The sequence below is a fragment of the Dermochelys coriacea genome, chromosome 21, assembly GCF_009764565.3.
Source record: "Dermochelys coriacea isolate rDerCor1 chromosome 21, rDerCor1.pri.v4, whole genome shotgun sequence".
Classification (NCBI taxonomy): Eukaryota; Metazoa; Chordata; order Testudines; family Dermochelyidae; genus Dermochelys; species Dermochelys coriacea.
Window position 1 is genome coordinate 6,131,774 of NC_050088.1, and position 16,164 is coordinate 6,147,937.

General features: G+C 43.0%; 1 protein-coding gene across 9 annotated transcripts in view; it reads right to left on the reverse strand.

The window, feature by feature from the left end:
* RHEX (regulator of hemoglobinization and erythroid cell expansion) overlaps nt 1–16,164 on the reverse strand; it is a 31,486-nt gene that overhangs the window by 3,252 nt on the left and 12,070 nt on the right. The window contains exons 2-6 of one of the 9 annotated variants that reach the window (XR_006276570.1): nt 9,945–10,110; nt 4,250–4,321; nt 3,784–3,785; nt 3,266–3,369; nt 881–988 (exon numbers count right to left, since the gene is read on the reverse strand). Coding sequence is in view for 6 of the 9 variants with exons in the window: in XM_043500686.1 (XP_043356621.1) it covers nt 881–988; nt 3,266–3,298; nt 4,250–4,343; nt 5,931–6,020 (325 nt within the window). In the remaining 3 variants the exon portion in view is untranslated. Of the gene's footprint in view, nt 1–880; nt 989–3,265; nt 3,695–3,783; nt 3,786–3,888; nt 4,344–5,930; nt 10,111–13,185; nt 13,455–16,164 lie in introns of those variants that run through there. The other 8 variants (XR_006276571.1, XM_043500691.1, XM_043500690.1 and 5 more) reach the window with 8 other exon arrangements.

Here is a 16,164-nt window from a genome sequence, read left to right on the forward strand (position 1 = left end):
AAATTTGAAATTTTGCTTTTCATGCTGATTTTTTAATGCCCCCTCCCAATATGTGCAGTGAAACTCCACCCCTCAGCCTGACAAGAGGCATTACTGTACATCAGCAATATTGATCAGGGAATTCAAATGTTCATTGTGTTATTGGCTCCCGATGATCACATTCTCTAGTATGAAAATGGAAAATATGAAGAGTGCTGGCGTCAGAGACCCTTATCTGCCTTCCTGAAGGACTGAATGGAGAAGAACTCATCTGGCAAATGGAATGGGGAGGGAGGAGGTGATGTGAATTGTTAATGCATATAGCTCACTTGTACAGGTCCTTCATTCACCGTCCCAAAGCTAGGTTGTGTTTGCTGCTGCCCAGTTCTATTGATAACATACAAAGAAAGGCTCATCCCTTGCAATGAATCAGGCTAATAGCGAAGTATTTTCTTAGCGAGTTAGAGAAGAAGTTATTATATAACGAATAAGCTGTTGTGTAATGAATAAACTGTTCTCCCCCCTTTCTCAAACACTAAAATACAAATGCAGGACCCACACCTTATGTCACTCATCATTTGCAAAACGAGTGCAAAACGCGTGTAACACACTACCAGAGCAGAGGAGTAACATGTTAGATTCCCTTAGCATGGGTGTAAACATCAACTTAAGATGAAACGCAGTGGTGAATCTGGCCCTATGTTTCCAAATACCTGTCTGCAGGAACAAGTACCCGAAGTCAGATATTCAGCCAGTTTCAACTGGTCTTGGGCCACTGAAGTCAATGAAGCTATGCCAATTTGCAACAGCTGAGGAGCTGGTGCAAGCACAGATTTGAAGATTGCTGGCTGCACCCACTGAGCCGAGACTTGATTTTTTGGCCCCCAAGATGCAATCTTACCCCGGATGCATGGCCTTTTCAAAATCTCCTTTGCTGCCTGGGGAGCGTTGGGTTGTTCTGGTTTTGTAGAAGGGCTGCTGCTCGCCTGATTGCTACAGGAATGATTGTCTGAAATGGAAAATCAGATTTGCTCATTACTTCTGCTACTGTAGGGAAAACATGACAAGGGCTGTCACTTCAGGGCATGAGCTGATTACTAGGCAGGGACAATAAAAAAATCCTTCCTACTATAGTATAATGGTGCACAAGGGGCTTGGTCATTTGTGGTTTTCTTGTTTGTTGTCATTTCTGTGCCTCCCACTGGAGCACACAGTACAGGGCATTACAGGAGATGGTGCACTGAACTACAAAAAAAATTGGTCCCTCCTAGAAGTACCCGGTGCTTACAAATATGAAAAAATGACAGCATTGGCTCGAGAAAGTTACACACACACACACACGTACACCAGTTATTCCAGTCCTGTTCTCCCCACATCCAGATCTGCCAGTGCCCCTAAGCCACATCCCAGCACCCGCTGTTATTCCACTCCTGGGACTTTCACACACGGATCCACCACTGCACTAGAACCCAGTCCTAGAACATCTCATGTCAATCCTGTGAGGGCCTCTCCTGAACAGCATATAACGTAAGAGTCAGAGTGGGCTATTTTATTTTTGAGGTGAACCAATGAGTGAGAAATTACTGAAATTACCAAATTGTGATCTAAAGCAGATTTGGGCTCAGATATCTTGTGGTGAAAGGTTCACTGTGCTTCTGAACCTCCATCTATACAAATACAAGATTGAATTAAGCAACAGGACTGATTGGAACATGTACTATATACAACGCTTGGATAAATATGTTTCTCATTGGAAAATGTGGTTTAATCAAAATCAAATGTTGATTTTGATGAAAATTTCCCACATTCCAACAGGGAGAATTGAAACAAAAAATGTTTCAAATCAACTTTTTTTTTAAATGTTTTAAAATGTCTATTCAAAAGAAAAATGTAGTTTTGAAACAAAAACAATAAAACATCAGTCTATTGACTTGTTTCATTTTGATCAAAAGTGTCAGAATTTTCCATTTCAACATTTCTGATTCAAAATTTTTTGGAGTTTTTCATTTCACAATTTTTGTAAAAATATTTTTGACTTCTCATTCTGACTGAACAGAAAATAATTTTGAAGCGTTGACATTTCCTGTGATAGGACAATTTTTCAAACAGCTGTAATATAGACTAGTATAGACTATTTCATGTGTAACATGTCCTGTCAGATAGCTGACATTACGGGCCAAATTCTGCTTGTCTCACTCATGCAAGTTGCCCCATTGACCTCAGTGGGGTCTACTCATGTGAGTAAGGCTGGCAGGATTTCAGCTTACTTTGTATGTATGTGATGACGGCACAGGGTACCTCTACATAGCAGCTGGGAGGAAGAATTCTCAGCTTGGGTAGCCATACACTCAGTAGCTCTGCTTGTGCTAGTACCTAAGGGCTTGTCTACACCAAGCAGCTTTTAGTGACAAGGCTGTGTCAACACAGCCGTGTCACTAAAAGTCAGCGTGCGTAAATGCTCTTTTTGGTACTTCGAAGCACTTTTGCCGACAAAATACTTTTGTCTTTCACAGGGTGGCAGGGGGAGGCACTTTTTTTAAGTACCCGTGAAAGACAAAAGTTTTGTCGACAACTTCGCAGCGTAGACAGGCCCTAAAACTAGCAGAGTGGCCTCAGCAGCACTGGTGGCAACTCAAGCTAGCTGCCAGGCAATCGGGTGGGACTGTACTTGGCGTCTAGGCTGACTCAGTGCTGCCACAGCCATGCAGCTATTTTAGGCACTAGCTCAAGCAGAGCTAGAGCAAGACGTCTACCAAGTTGGAAATCACACCTCCCCCATTGCCGTGTAGACATACCCACAGTGTCCTGTTGTAATGTTGTTGTGCTGTAGCAAAACCACCCAAACGCTGTTTCTTTAACCCCTGCCACTACTTGCTTTTTACCCCCAAAATACATGACTTGTGTAGCCTCCTCCCATCCTGCATTCCACACACACTGGGCCAGAACCTCAGCTAATGTAAATCAAAATAGCTCCTTTGGCTTCAATGCATGACTTCAATGGTACTACGATTTATACCTGCTAAGGGGCTGATCCATCTGTTTTTCAAATTACATTGGAACTTGTTTAAAAAGCACCCCCATTCATTCTCCTCTCTCATCTCCTGGAGTGCTTGGCATTTCATGAACCAAGACTAGCTGTCACAATTCAGCAGTTTGTGACCCTTAGCAAACCAAAGAGTTATTCTTTGTTGGCTCTTGGGCCAAATTCGTCCTGTTCACTTAAATGGATTCACACCAGGGATGAAAGAGGCACATTATAAATGAAACCAATAAGAGATGAAATTACCTATTTTCCTGCTGAGCTTGATGTAAAGCATTACTAGGAGAAGAACATAGAGGATAGAGGTCACACCTGAGCTGAGAATGATTGTCCACCAATAATCACATTTGCTAAGGGAGAGAAAACAATCAGGTTATGTTAGATCGTTCAAGTGCTGATGGGCTGACATGGTTTCAGATAGGACGTCGTTTTTAAGGTGATTTCCCAAAGACTTTGGCAAAGATTTTCAACAGTGACCAGTGGTTTGAGGTTGCCAAGCTTTTGGTGTCCAATTCGAGACAAACTAAATCTGATTTTGGGTGCTCTGCACTTTCTGAAAAAAATCAGGCTCCTTTAAGAAATCTCAAGTTGAAAGGCACTTAAGACAGTGATGAGCATGGCATAAGAGTCTATATAGAATAGGATAGAAATTGGGCTCCTAAAAATGGAGACACCCTAAAACCACTAAAAGAAAAGGAATACTTGTGGCACCTTAGAGACTAACACATTTATTAGAGCATAAGCTTTCGTGAGCTACAGCTCACTTCTCACAAAAGCTTATGCTCTAATAAATGTGTTAGTCTCTAAGGTGCCACAAGTACTCCTTTTCTTTTTGCGAATACAGACTAACACGGCTGCTACTCTGAAACCTAAAACCACTAGTCACTTTTGAAAATCTTGGCCTAACTGACTATCAGACCTAGGTGTCCAGCAAGAATACATAGTTGCCCCAGGGACAGCTAAAATGGAGATTTTAGAAATAAGCAGAGAGGACTCCAAACCCCTTGGAACTGAACACCCTTGAATTCTGATGCCTTCAAAATCTGGAGCCCATTTCTAATTCTACAGATCAGGTTACAAGGGAGAAGATCAATCACCAACTACATGGGGTATCGATCATCAACTCCCTTTCATAGCAAGTTTCTCCCTCTAATAAGCAGCATTAATGGTCACTGCTCCATACTGCGGTTGGGAGCACCACAGGGAAGAGCTGTTTTATGCAGAGCTTACCTGGAATTAGCCATCCTCCCAGCAGAGAGTCTTCACAGGCACGACAACTGCTGAATGAGTTACTGAGGGTTTCTAAGGAGAGAGAAAAGGAGTACTTGTGGCACCTCAGAGACTAACAAATTTATTAGAGCATAAGCTTTCGTGAGCTACAGCTCACTTCATCAGATGCATTTGGTGGAAAAAACAGAGGGGAGATTGATATACACACACAGAGAACATGAAACAATGGGTTTATCATACACACTGTAAGGAGAGTGATCACTTAAGATGAGCCATCACCAGCAGCGGGGGGGGAAAGGAGGAAAACCTTTCATGGTGACAAGCAAGGTAGGCTATTTCCAGCAGTTAACAAGAACATCTGAGGAACAGTGGGGGTGGGGTGGGGGGGGAGAAATAACATGGGGAAATAGTTTTACTTTGTGTAATGACTCATCCATTCCCAGTCTCTATTCAAGCCTAAGTTAATTGTATCCAGTTTGCAAATTAATTCCAATTCAGCAGTCTCTCATTGGAGTCTGGTTTTGAAGTTTTTCTGTTGAACTATTACCACTTTTAGGTCTGCAATTGAGTGACCAGAGAGATTAAAGTGTTCTCTGACTGGTTTTTGAATGTTATAATTCTTGACGTCTGATTTGTGTCCATTCATTCTTTTACGTAGAGACTGTCCAGTTTGACCAATGTACATGGCAGAGGGGCATTGCTGGCACATGATGGCATATATCACATTGGTAGATGTGCAGGTGAACGAGCCTCTGATAGTGTGGCTGATGTGATTAGGCCCTATGATGGTGTCCCCTGAATAGATATGTGGACAGAGTTGGCAACGGGCTTTGTTGCAAGGATAGGTTCCTGGGTTGGTGGTTCTGTTGTGTGGTGTGTGGTTGCTGGTGAGTATTTGCTTCAGATTGGGGGGCTGTCTGTAAGCAAGGACTGGCCTGTCTCCCAAGATCTGTGAGAGTGATGGGTCGTCCTTCAGGATAGGTTGTAGATCCTTGAGGATGCGTTGGAGAGGTTTTAGTTGGGGGCTGAAGGTGATGGCTAGTGGCGTTCTGTTATTTTCTTTGTTGGGCCTGTCCTGTAGTAGGTGACTTCTGGGTACTCTTCTGGCTCTGTCAATCTGTTTCTTCACTTCAGGAGGTGGGTACTGTAGTTGTAGGAATGCATGATAGAGATCTTGTAGGTGTTTGTCTCTGTCTGAGGGGTTGGAGCAAATGCGGTTATATCGTAGAGCTTGGCTGTAGACAATGGATCATGTGGTATGATCTGGATGAAAGCTAGAGGCATATAGGTAGGAATAGCAGTCAGTAGGTTTCCGATATAGGGTGGTGTTTATGTGACCATCGCTTATTAGCACCGTAGTGTCCAGGAAGTGGATCTCTTGTGTGGACTGGTCCAGGCTGAGGTTGATGGTGGGATGGAAATTGTTGAAATCATGGTGGAATTCCTCAAGGGCTTCTTTTCCATGGGTCCAGATGATGAAGATGTCATCAGTGTAGCGCAAGTAGAGTAGGGGCATTAGGAGACGAGAGCTGAGGAAGCGTTGTTCTAAGTCAGCCATAAAAATGTTGGCATACTGTGGGGCCATGCGGGTACCCATCGCAGTGCCGCTGATTTGAAGGTATACATTGTCCCCAAATGTAAAATAGTTATGGGTGAGGAGAAAGTCACAAAGTTCAGCCACGGGCGGGGATATCCAGGGACCTGATAGCAAAGAGGCACCAGTGTCTTTGGGACCAGATGAATGCACAGAGGAACATGGCTGGTCCCCCATGTGCCGATAAAACAATAATAATACTGTGCACGTCTATATTACAGAATGGGGGAGGGGAACTCAGGAACAGGGAGGCCAAGCGATTTGCCCAGAGCGACACACGGGCTCAGTAACTGAGCCAGGAATGGAACCCAGAATGCCTAACTCCCAGTCCTATGCTCTGACCACTAGACAAAGCTCCCTCCTGTGCATCTCGGGCTCTCTATTGCACTCCTCTTGGCTTTCATTCCCCTGGAGCTGCCCTGAGCCACAAAGGTTAAAACCGTACAATACCTCACGGGACGCCCTACCTCCTGCCCCCATAAATCAGCTACCAATAAGGGGATCAATTCATGCTAACTATGGCACCGGTCTGTCCTGGGCAAATAGCAGTTTCCATAAGTCTTTCTTACCATCCACTGAACCTCATGTGGACTTGAGTGGGTGTTGCTTCACAGCCAGCTGCAATAAGGGGGCAGAACTGATGGAGAAAAAATGCAATAGTCTAAGCAGAGTGATGCAACAAAGAAAAGAAACTGATGCTGCACTAACATAAACAGAGTGGCAAGGGGATAAAAAAAAATAGCAATGGAACGGACGTGTGCTGGAAATGAGGGAAGAAGTAGGGTTAGGAAGAGACATTATTGTCGTTAGGCCAGACCCCAGCCAACTCCATTGACTTTAATGCCAATTTCCACCAACCAAGGATCTGGCCTATTAGGTTTCTACAGGGGCATCAGCCTGGTAGGACTTTTCCAAAGCTGCAAAAATTAGTTGTAGGAAAATAAACAACTAAAGGGCCTTCCTCTTATTTCTAATTCATGGTCCATCTTTTATGAAGTATTGTTCCTAGGCCTATCTAACGCATTCTCCATTCTGTGACAAACTCATTGAAACTCACCAGGTTGCCATGGGATATCCAAGGGGAAAATACAACTCCCTTTGACTTATAGGGGAGGTTTTCCATTGACTTCAGTGGGAGTTGGAGCAAGACCTGGGAGGGGAATCTAGCTGTAAGAATGATAGTAATCCAGATATGCATCGTGCCTGTGTTGCATTGTAATGGCCCCTCCTGTTGTTTGTACATGCAGTTATTTCCTATATGCTTTGCCTTACCCCAATTTATTTTATATGTATCACCATAATAAAAATGTTTTGAGGGAAAAACAAAGTGCTACTTTATCAGACAGGCCTGCAGTGATAGGTGCTTAATAAAAACTCATCATAGTCACAGATAATAGAGAACGGTAAATAATAATGTAATTCCCCTGTCCCCCAGTGTCTACCTCCATTAGACAGCCACTATCTCACATTCTCCCCAGGACAGCTGACACGGGAGCAGGTTTCTATAAGAGATTCTCTATATAGTATATAAAGAGAGGTTCCTAAAAAGGACTTGACACCAATGAGAAAACGACTTATCCAATTTTAACGTTTGACTAGATGACACATTTTCAGTGCAAAGCTCGGTTGACTGCAAGCTGTGGTCCTGCTGCATGACAGACTCTTCTTATTTCAGCGGTACTTCTGATTGCAAAGAACATCAGTGTCATTCCAAAGAGTATGTTTCTCTATGGGTCCTGAAAGGTGCAGAGCAGCGACAATTTCTATTGTAGTCAGTGGGAATAAAATTGCACTATCGGGATTCAGCATCTCTCAGTGCTTGGTCCAAATGGTGCAAGTTGGGCCCAAAGTTTTTCAGTAACGAAAAATAATATCTAGCTCTTATATACTGCTTTGCATCCAAAGATCTCAAGGTAAGGCTACGGTAGCCTCAAACATTCAGATTATTACTTGCTAACCCAGAGCTCCATTCAGCATCCTCTACTCACATGAGTAGTCTGTACTCACATAAGCAGCCCCAATGACTGCGGTGGGTCAGTTATGTGACTAAGGCCCATAATTAGCCATTACTAATGAGAGAGAGAGCAAATATTCAATTGCTAATTTTCAGCTGCCTGATTCAATAACAAACCAAGTGAGCTTTTCTCCGGATGAGGCATGAGAGAATTTGCAGAGTATTATACAAATTTTGTTTTTTTTTAAAAATGGCATATTTGGCTTTCTTTGCCAGGGGTTGGGACTTCCATAGAATGCTCCTGCATTGATCCAATGCTGTACACCACTGGGGCATTCTTTGGGTATGTTTGTACCATCTCCAACAGCGAGCCTCCCAGCCTGGGCGAACAGCTTCGAGCTAGGGGGGTTTCATACCAGGGTTCTAAAAATAGCTATGTAGACAGTACTTTGAAGATGCAGCTCAGGTTGAAACTTGGGCTGTGAAGCCCACCCCACCCCACCCCACTCCAGGCTTCAGAGCTTGAGCCACAACTTCAAAGCGCTGTTTATACAGTTATTTTTAGTATGCTAGCCTGAGCCCCACTAACCTAAATCTGTCTACCCAGGCTGGGAGGCCCCAGATCAGGAAAACACTTTGTCCCCAATGAATGCTCCCTGAAGAGGGATGCTTCTCTGAATTAGGGCCTTTGGGCCACGATATAACTGACTGTTTTCCATGAGTTTTACCAAAAGACGACAACACCCTCCAGAGCTCTGTGATCCTGGGCATGAGCTCCCAGAGGGTGCGGGAAATCATTAGGGTATCTCAGCCACCTCTGCTAACCATTCCCAACACTGAAAAACAGGGACATTTTGTGGGGTCTTTCCAGTGTATATGCTACAAAGGCCTGTTCTACAAGGTTTGCTTGGGTTGAGTTTTATGGACTTTAACCTACAACTGGAAACCGTAATCATTACACTCTGCATAAACCTCACTGGCCATGTTTTAATAGTTAAAATAGTCATTACTATGTGGGGTAGAGACATGACTCTGTGGGGGGGGAAGGGTGCACGCGTGCATGTGTGTCCAATGCCCTTCTCAATGGGGCCCTGATCCTTGACTGGAACTTCTGAGCACTACTGCAATCCACTAACTCATCACAATTAGTAAATAAATAATAATAATAAAAAAACCTAAAATTTGTTTTTCATAATTTTATCCTTTTTTTTAAATGCCCAAAAAAGCATTTGATAAATACAATTTAAAAAAAGATGAAATAACAAATAAAAGCTACAGACCATAAATGCCTAAAGTTAGGCTCCTAAACCCATCTTTAGGCATCTAAATAAAGGAGGTTGGATTTTCAATGTGCTGAGCTCCAGCAGCTCCCAATGGAATTCCTGGAAAAAAATCACACCTCTTTTATTTAAAGCCGACACGTGGACTTAACAGCTTAACATTATGTACTAAGACCCAGACCCTCAAAGGTATTTAGGCACCTAACTCTCATTGATTTCAGTGGGGGCTGGGCACCTAAGTACCTAAATACTTTGAGGATCTGGCATTCAGGGTTCCGATTCAACAAAGCCCTTAGGCACTTTTGAAAATCCCAGCCTAAGGTAATTAGGTGCCCAAATCCCATTGTAAATTAATGGGAATCAGGCAGCCAATTCCCGTTTACTCCTTTGAACATCTCAGACTTAAACATGTGTTTAACTTGAAGTTAGTGGGACTTAAGCACACAGATAAAGTTAAACATCTGCTCTGCTGCACTGGGTCCCTCAGCTTGAAACTTTTGGCCATAACATCCAAGAGAATTCAACTTTATAACTAAGGTTGACAAGCCAGATTTAATTTGCATTGTGTGTTTTCAATTTTGTAAGGGCATGTTCAGTTTTAGATAAATGCTTTAAAATGATCGAATAACTAAAATGAAATAAATGCTTTTGTATAATTACTAACAAATGTCTCCTATACAGACACAGGTTTTAGAGACTATGAGGACAGGAGACTTAGAAACGAGAGGCTCCATCTGCACTGCAGATCAGAAAATGATTTTCTATTTTGATCCCAGAACAGAATTTCCAAGAGTTGCTCAACCAAACATTTCTCGAGAATCCCATTCAATGTCCCTCTGAATCCATCTTCGATATAATTCTACTTACCCAAAGAGTTAGGCAACTACCAGACTAGAAGTCCATTTCTTGCTTTTTTTTCACCTCCCCTATTGAACTGATGCATCCCCCGAAGTATCCTTCTTAGATGGCTGTCATTCTTAAATGGTTCATTTCCTATTGCGGTACAGGAGATGATGCTGAAGCAGATAGCAATCTGAAAAGTGAGTCGGTGTAAAGGAAATTACAAAGAAAGACACAAATCCAAAATTCACTAGCAGGCGTCTTCTTTGCTTACATGGTTATAGTTAGATAGAAGAGATTATTTTAAAAATGTATTTAAATATATATTTTAAAGATAAAACCTAATTAGATATTGACTGCAGCTGTGCTTACTTTGCTCATTATGTTCTTTCTGTCGTTGCCCCCGCCACCCCCCGCCCTCCGCCCTCTTCCCAGCATATTAACACTGCAAATTTTGTGAAGCCTTTATTCCTGTTAGTAGCTCTGGCTCAAAGAAGATGCCCAATTGAAATCAAGGATTTGCAAGGAACTTGTACTATTAATGTCTACTGAATGTAGCAATCAAGGGATATGTGCCTGATCCAAAGCCCACTGGAATCACAGGAAAGACTAGATTGATGTCAATAAGCTTCGGATCAGGCATTATGGCCTCAATTCAGCAGAGTGCTTAAGCATATGCTTAGAGTGAAGCATGCATTTAAGTGCTTTGTTGAACTGGAATTTATATGTACAGCTAGAGCCAAATCTTGCCAGCCCCTTTGGTTTTAATGCCATATACGCTGCTCCAGGGGCTTGAAGCCAACGGAGTAGTGCAAGCAAACCTGCTTGTGTTTTACATTAGAGATTCAGGCCTTGATTATGTTCATTTTCCTTCAGCACTCCTGAGCTAGGAGGATGTCCCAGCCTCATCTAGATTAGGATTCGAAGGGGGTGAAGTTAACCCATTCTAACACGGTTTAGAGGTCCGGCATAGACAAGACAGTGTAGGCTTCACAGTGTGCTAACCTGGCTGAGTTGAAGCACAGGCTCTCTTGTGTTTGACTGAGCCAGTATAGTGCACATTAAAGGCAACATGCCTTATCCACACTAGACTTTTAAAGCACGTCATTTAGAACTTATGAATCAACCTGTTCCAACAACACCCCTTTTATTCTGGTCTAGACAAGGCCACACATACCACGCAAGTGACCCTAATTAACTGAGTGGAGGAGGAATCATTATTCAGACTGTTTAAAGCTTCTGGATTGTTGTTAATAGCTAATTAATTCAAAGGCATGAATAAACAATAGGAAGAAAAGCTCTTTTGCTAAAGGTTCACCATTCCTGCACCTTCCAATCAGAGCTGAGAGGGCCATGCACCATGTATATCCCATCTGAGTTTTGTCTAGACTGGGATTTCAGCGGGTGCTGTTAAGAATGTAGTAGCTAACTAAAAGGTGCTAACCAATGCAGTCTAAAAGCCTAGTCTAGAAAAGGCAGTGTAGACTTTAATGGGGATAAAGATTCTCACCTTCCTTTGTAAACCGCTTTGAGATCTACTGATGAAGAGTGCTACATAGGAGCTATGTATTATTAATTATAATTAACATGCGTTAAGATGGTGGAGCCCCTGGCTGTGAAAGGCGGAAGTGGTACACATACCTAGTGCTGGCCCTGTGTCTAGGGATTCTCATTCCACATCCCGGGGTCCTCCAAGCAGTGCCGTCCAGAGGATTCAGGGGGCTTCGGGCAAAGCAATTTCGGTGGCCCCTTCCATAAAAAAAGTTGCAATACTATAGTATAGTATATTGCCCCGGGGCCTGGGGCAAATTGCCCCACTTGCCCCCTCCCTCCTCTCCCCCCTCAGGTGGCTCCGCCGCCAAGGAAAGTGCTAATAGAAACCAGGAAACACAAGACTGGACCTTCCTGACATTTCTAGAGTAAAAGATACATTATTAAAATTAAAAAATTCTCAGGACCTTTCCTAACCCATTGCGAAGAAGGAACAAACAGACACAAACTCGGTTATGTTCCTTCCCCTATGCAGATTCCCTTTAAACACTGGACCTAGCTGAGTGAGGGGCTCTGAGTTACATGTGGATGAAAGAAAAGGAGTACTTGTGGCACCTTAGAGACTAACAAATTTATTTGAGCATAAGCTTTTGTGAGCTACAGCTCACTTCATCAGATGCATTCAGTGGAAAATACAGTGGGAAGATTTATATACACACACAGAGAACATGAAACAACGGGTGTTACCATACACACTGTAAGGAGAGTGATCACTTAAGATGAGCTATTACAAGCAGCGGCGGGGGGGAAGGGAGGAAGAAACATGCCCTTCGGTATTTATTTAATTTATTTATTTGCTCTAATTTAGAGTTGAGACCATCCCTTCTACTGGCTCAGTTTGTCTGGCTTCCCCCAATCTGGTTTCCCCTCATTTGCCTGCTCCTGCTGGCTTTGTCACAATTGTCAAATGACCCACTGTCTGCTCATCCGGAGGCTACCCACTCATGTGGACTGAGTCATCTTCATTCCAATACTGCGTAGGTCCCCATCCTTCTGGGACAGGTGGTTCGGAGGGGGTGGCAGACAAGATGGGAGATGTCAGGGAAGAGAAAAGAGGCGGAGAGCACAGGGTGGGTGAGAGGAATTTCAGAAGCAACGTAAAAAAACAGGTTTGCCTCTGTAGAATGGAAGGCAGGAGAGGGGGAAGGGTCAGTGGCAGTGAATCTGCTTAATTAAAAGGCTGCATAGGATTAAATAAACCTCACTGTGCACTTATCTAGAGTATTTATAGATGCTGAATTCAAACCAAAATTAGGGGCTGGCAGAACATTAGCAATGGAAAGTCCCATACTCCATGAAGAGCATTAATTACTACTACTCATATTCCAGTGTCCCCTAAAGGCCCCAGCTAAGATCAGGGCCCCATTGTGTTAGGTGCCATACATACACATACTAAGGAACAAAAAGAAAAGGAGTACTTGTGGTACCTTAGAGACTAACAAATTTATTAGAGCATAAGCTTTCGTGAGCTACAGCTCACGAAAGCTTATGCTCTAATAAATTTGTTAGTCTCTAAGGTGCCACAAGTACTCCTTTTCTTTTTGCGAATACAGACTAACACGGCTGCTACTATGAATACTAAGGAACAGTCCCTGCTCTGAAAAATTTAACAGTATAAAGAGACAAGACAGACAAAGAGGCGGAGAAAGGAAGGATTATTTTGCAGATGGGGAACTGAGCCCCAGGGAGAAATTAAATGATTTGTCCAATGTCTCACTGGGAGTCAGTGGCAAAGTCATGGATGGGCCCCAAATCTCTTAAATCCCAGTCTGGTGTCTTAATTACAAGACCATCCTATCTCTGTAAAACATCCCTCCTGTCTGATGAGCATGGTGCAATAACCTAGTCAGATATCTAGATTGGGCAGATAAGGGGTTCAAATCCAGCCCTGGGCTGGTAGTAGAACTGGTAGGAAAACAGGTTTTCCATCCTACAGGAATTTCTGATAGTCCAGCATTGATTTTCATCCTGAATGAGGACAGGGAAAAAAAATCCACATTTCAAACATTTCACAAAATGAAAAATTCAAACAAATTCATTTCAGAAATGTTTTGATATTTTTGAATGAACAAAACCTTGCGACATTCAAAGCTAATTTTTTTGCCTTGCACAGTCGATTCAAAACAAAAACATTTTGAGTTGACATTTGGAACTTGATATCAATTCAAAATGAACATTTTCATTCAGATTTTTCTGGACAGAAAATGAAAAAATAGAATCAATAATTGATATTTTCCCACCGAGAATTTTGATCAAAGCCACATCTTCCTAAGAAAAAATTAAGTTTAAACTTTTCAACCAGCTCTAAGTCTATTGCTAGTTGCTGACTGTTTAGTGACCCATATGAAATGAGTTTTGTGAATCTCAGCCAGGTCATATCACAAAACCACTGCAGTAAATGGCAGATAGGCTGGCTAAAAAGGCCAAGGATTGATGAGCCCTGAACTCCCCAGATTAGAATCGAAGACCAGCTCCCTGTTGCCTGTCACTCTACTTGTCCTGTAGATAATGAGGTGGCAGAATCCAAGGATGTCAGCTTTAAATCCACCTACATAAATTGCACTGGTTTGTGCTTTAGTCTATTGGCCCTGTGAAGCAATCCCTTTCCCCTGGAGCTGTGAGAGGGGAATTCATGCAGCTGAAGATCAGACCACTGATTAAAAAAAATACTGTAACAGTGTGTAACGGTAACAGGAAGTGGCTGCTGATCAGACATCTCCACAGGGCTGCTGGCTTTATACATATTGCCTAATAGAATAAACAGCCCTTGTGAGACCTTGCACCCCCTGCTTCTCCTTGTCTCACTTCTATCTTCTGAAGCTCACAGAGAAGAGCTCGAGGCAGTTTGGTTTGGGGTTGGTGGAGTGGTAGCTGTACAGTTAAATGCAATGGACCAACATCTCTTGTTGATTTCAAGCCTATGCTGTGTGTCCATCTTTCTTGCTCTGGGAAATGAATGACGTTTTATGGGCAGAAATCTGACAGCTGTATTTGTACACACAGAGATGTTCAGCTAGTGCAAATCAGCCTTTTATTTATTATTAGATGTCTTCCAGTAGCCCCCAGGAGCCTCAATCAAAATTGGAGCCCTGTTATGCGCTGCAGCCTGAAAGAGCTTACCATGTGCATAGACAAAACAGATGAAAGGTGTGAGGGGAAACAGGCACAGAGTGGGGAAGTGATTCATCCACTGTCAGTGGCAGAGTTGGGAATAGATCCCCCTCGGCCTGTTGAGGGGCCATTGGGAGGCGAGTTAGAGGCCTCAGTCCAGTTGAGTGGATACATTAAATATTCACCACCATAGCTGGTACCTTTATTGGCAGTCTCAGCAGGGACTGAGACTGGCTGGGTCCTAGAGAAGGTGTCTGCAAGGCAAGATTGAGGCATGTTGGCAGGGAAATATGGGGAAGGTTGCCCACGCTGCATATGTTCTGTGGAGAGGGAGAGGATTTCTTTCTCTAGGGCTGCTGTTAATCTGGCACCTCTCCCCAGCAAATTCTCCTCAGCCAGTATCAATCAATCAATGCAGCTCCTTTGAAGTTAACAGAATCATATCAATTCACGCCAGCTAAGAATCTGTCCCACTAGGTCTCACAATGACAAAGTGTTCACAACAACAGAAAATTGTACCAGACTCTGCACATTAGCATACCTGAGAGACAACACAAATACACTTTTATTCCAAGAAGTTACATCAGAGCATTTAAAAATATTCAATAGATTCAACTGGTGAAAGGAAAACTAACTATCCAAACACAGATATTCCTATTTTTCCTAATTTTCAATACAAGAAGAAACATAAGGTAAATTACAGTTCCTGTCAGTGTGGCTGTGATTCCTTCTAGGCTCTCCCTTGCAGCTGGCATCTTGACATGTGCCATGGCAAAGCTTGGATTGCTAAGGCTCTGTAGATATAGGGTCAAATCTCCAGCTGGAGTACATCAGCAGAACTCTATTGCTTTAAATGGTGTGATGCTGATTTACTCTAGCTGAGTTTTGGCCCACAGCCAACCCAGAGAAGCAGCTGGAAATAATTATTTACACAACAGCAAAGTCAGGCACCACAAAGGATCAGTCTGAACCTGCTACAAGTTAACGGTGATCATGCCATTGTAGTCTATGTAAATTCCAATTGAGCATTCATCACTAGGATAGCTGAGTACCATAGTTTTCAGAGATCTCTGTTCCTGGTATTTATTGTATGTCATCTAAACACAATCACTACTAATGATACTTTGCCATCACCAGTGTGAGGATCTTAAGACACCTCACAAACACTGTGGAGCTTGGCTCCTCTGTGAGGTAGAGGAACTGAGGCACAGAGGGGATGAAGTGTCTCGCCCACGGTCACACAGTGTGTTCATGACTGAGCTGCGAGTACAGTTTGGATCTCTTAACTCCCACTCGTGTGGTTTTACTCCAAGATCATCATTCCCTGCTAGGTGGGTGTTGTTCCTCTTTGTCAGGTGAGGGCTGCACACAATGGGTGATGTTCATGGGTGTTGGGATGATTCACATATGTGGCAAAATCATCCTCTATCCTGAGTGCAGCAGGGCATATTTTCTCATGTCTGAATATATTCCATGTGAGTTATTCCTTGGTGCCTTGATAATTAAGAATAAAAATGAAGTGTGTGTGTGGGGCGAGGGGGGTGTTGGAGAAACACTTTAATTATTTTTCTATAGCCAGCTATTT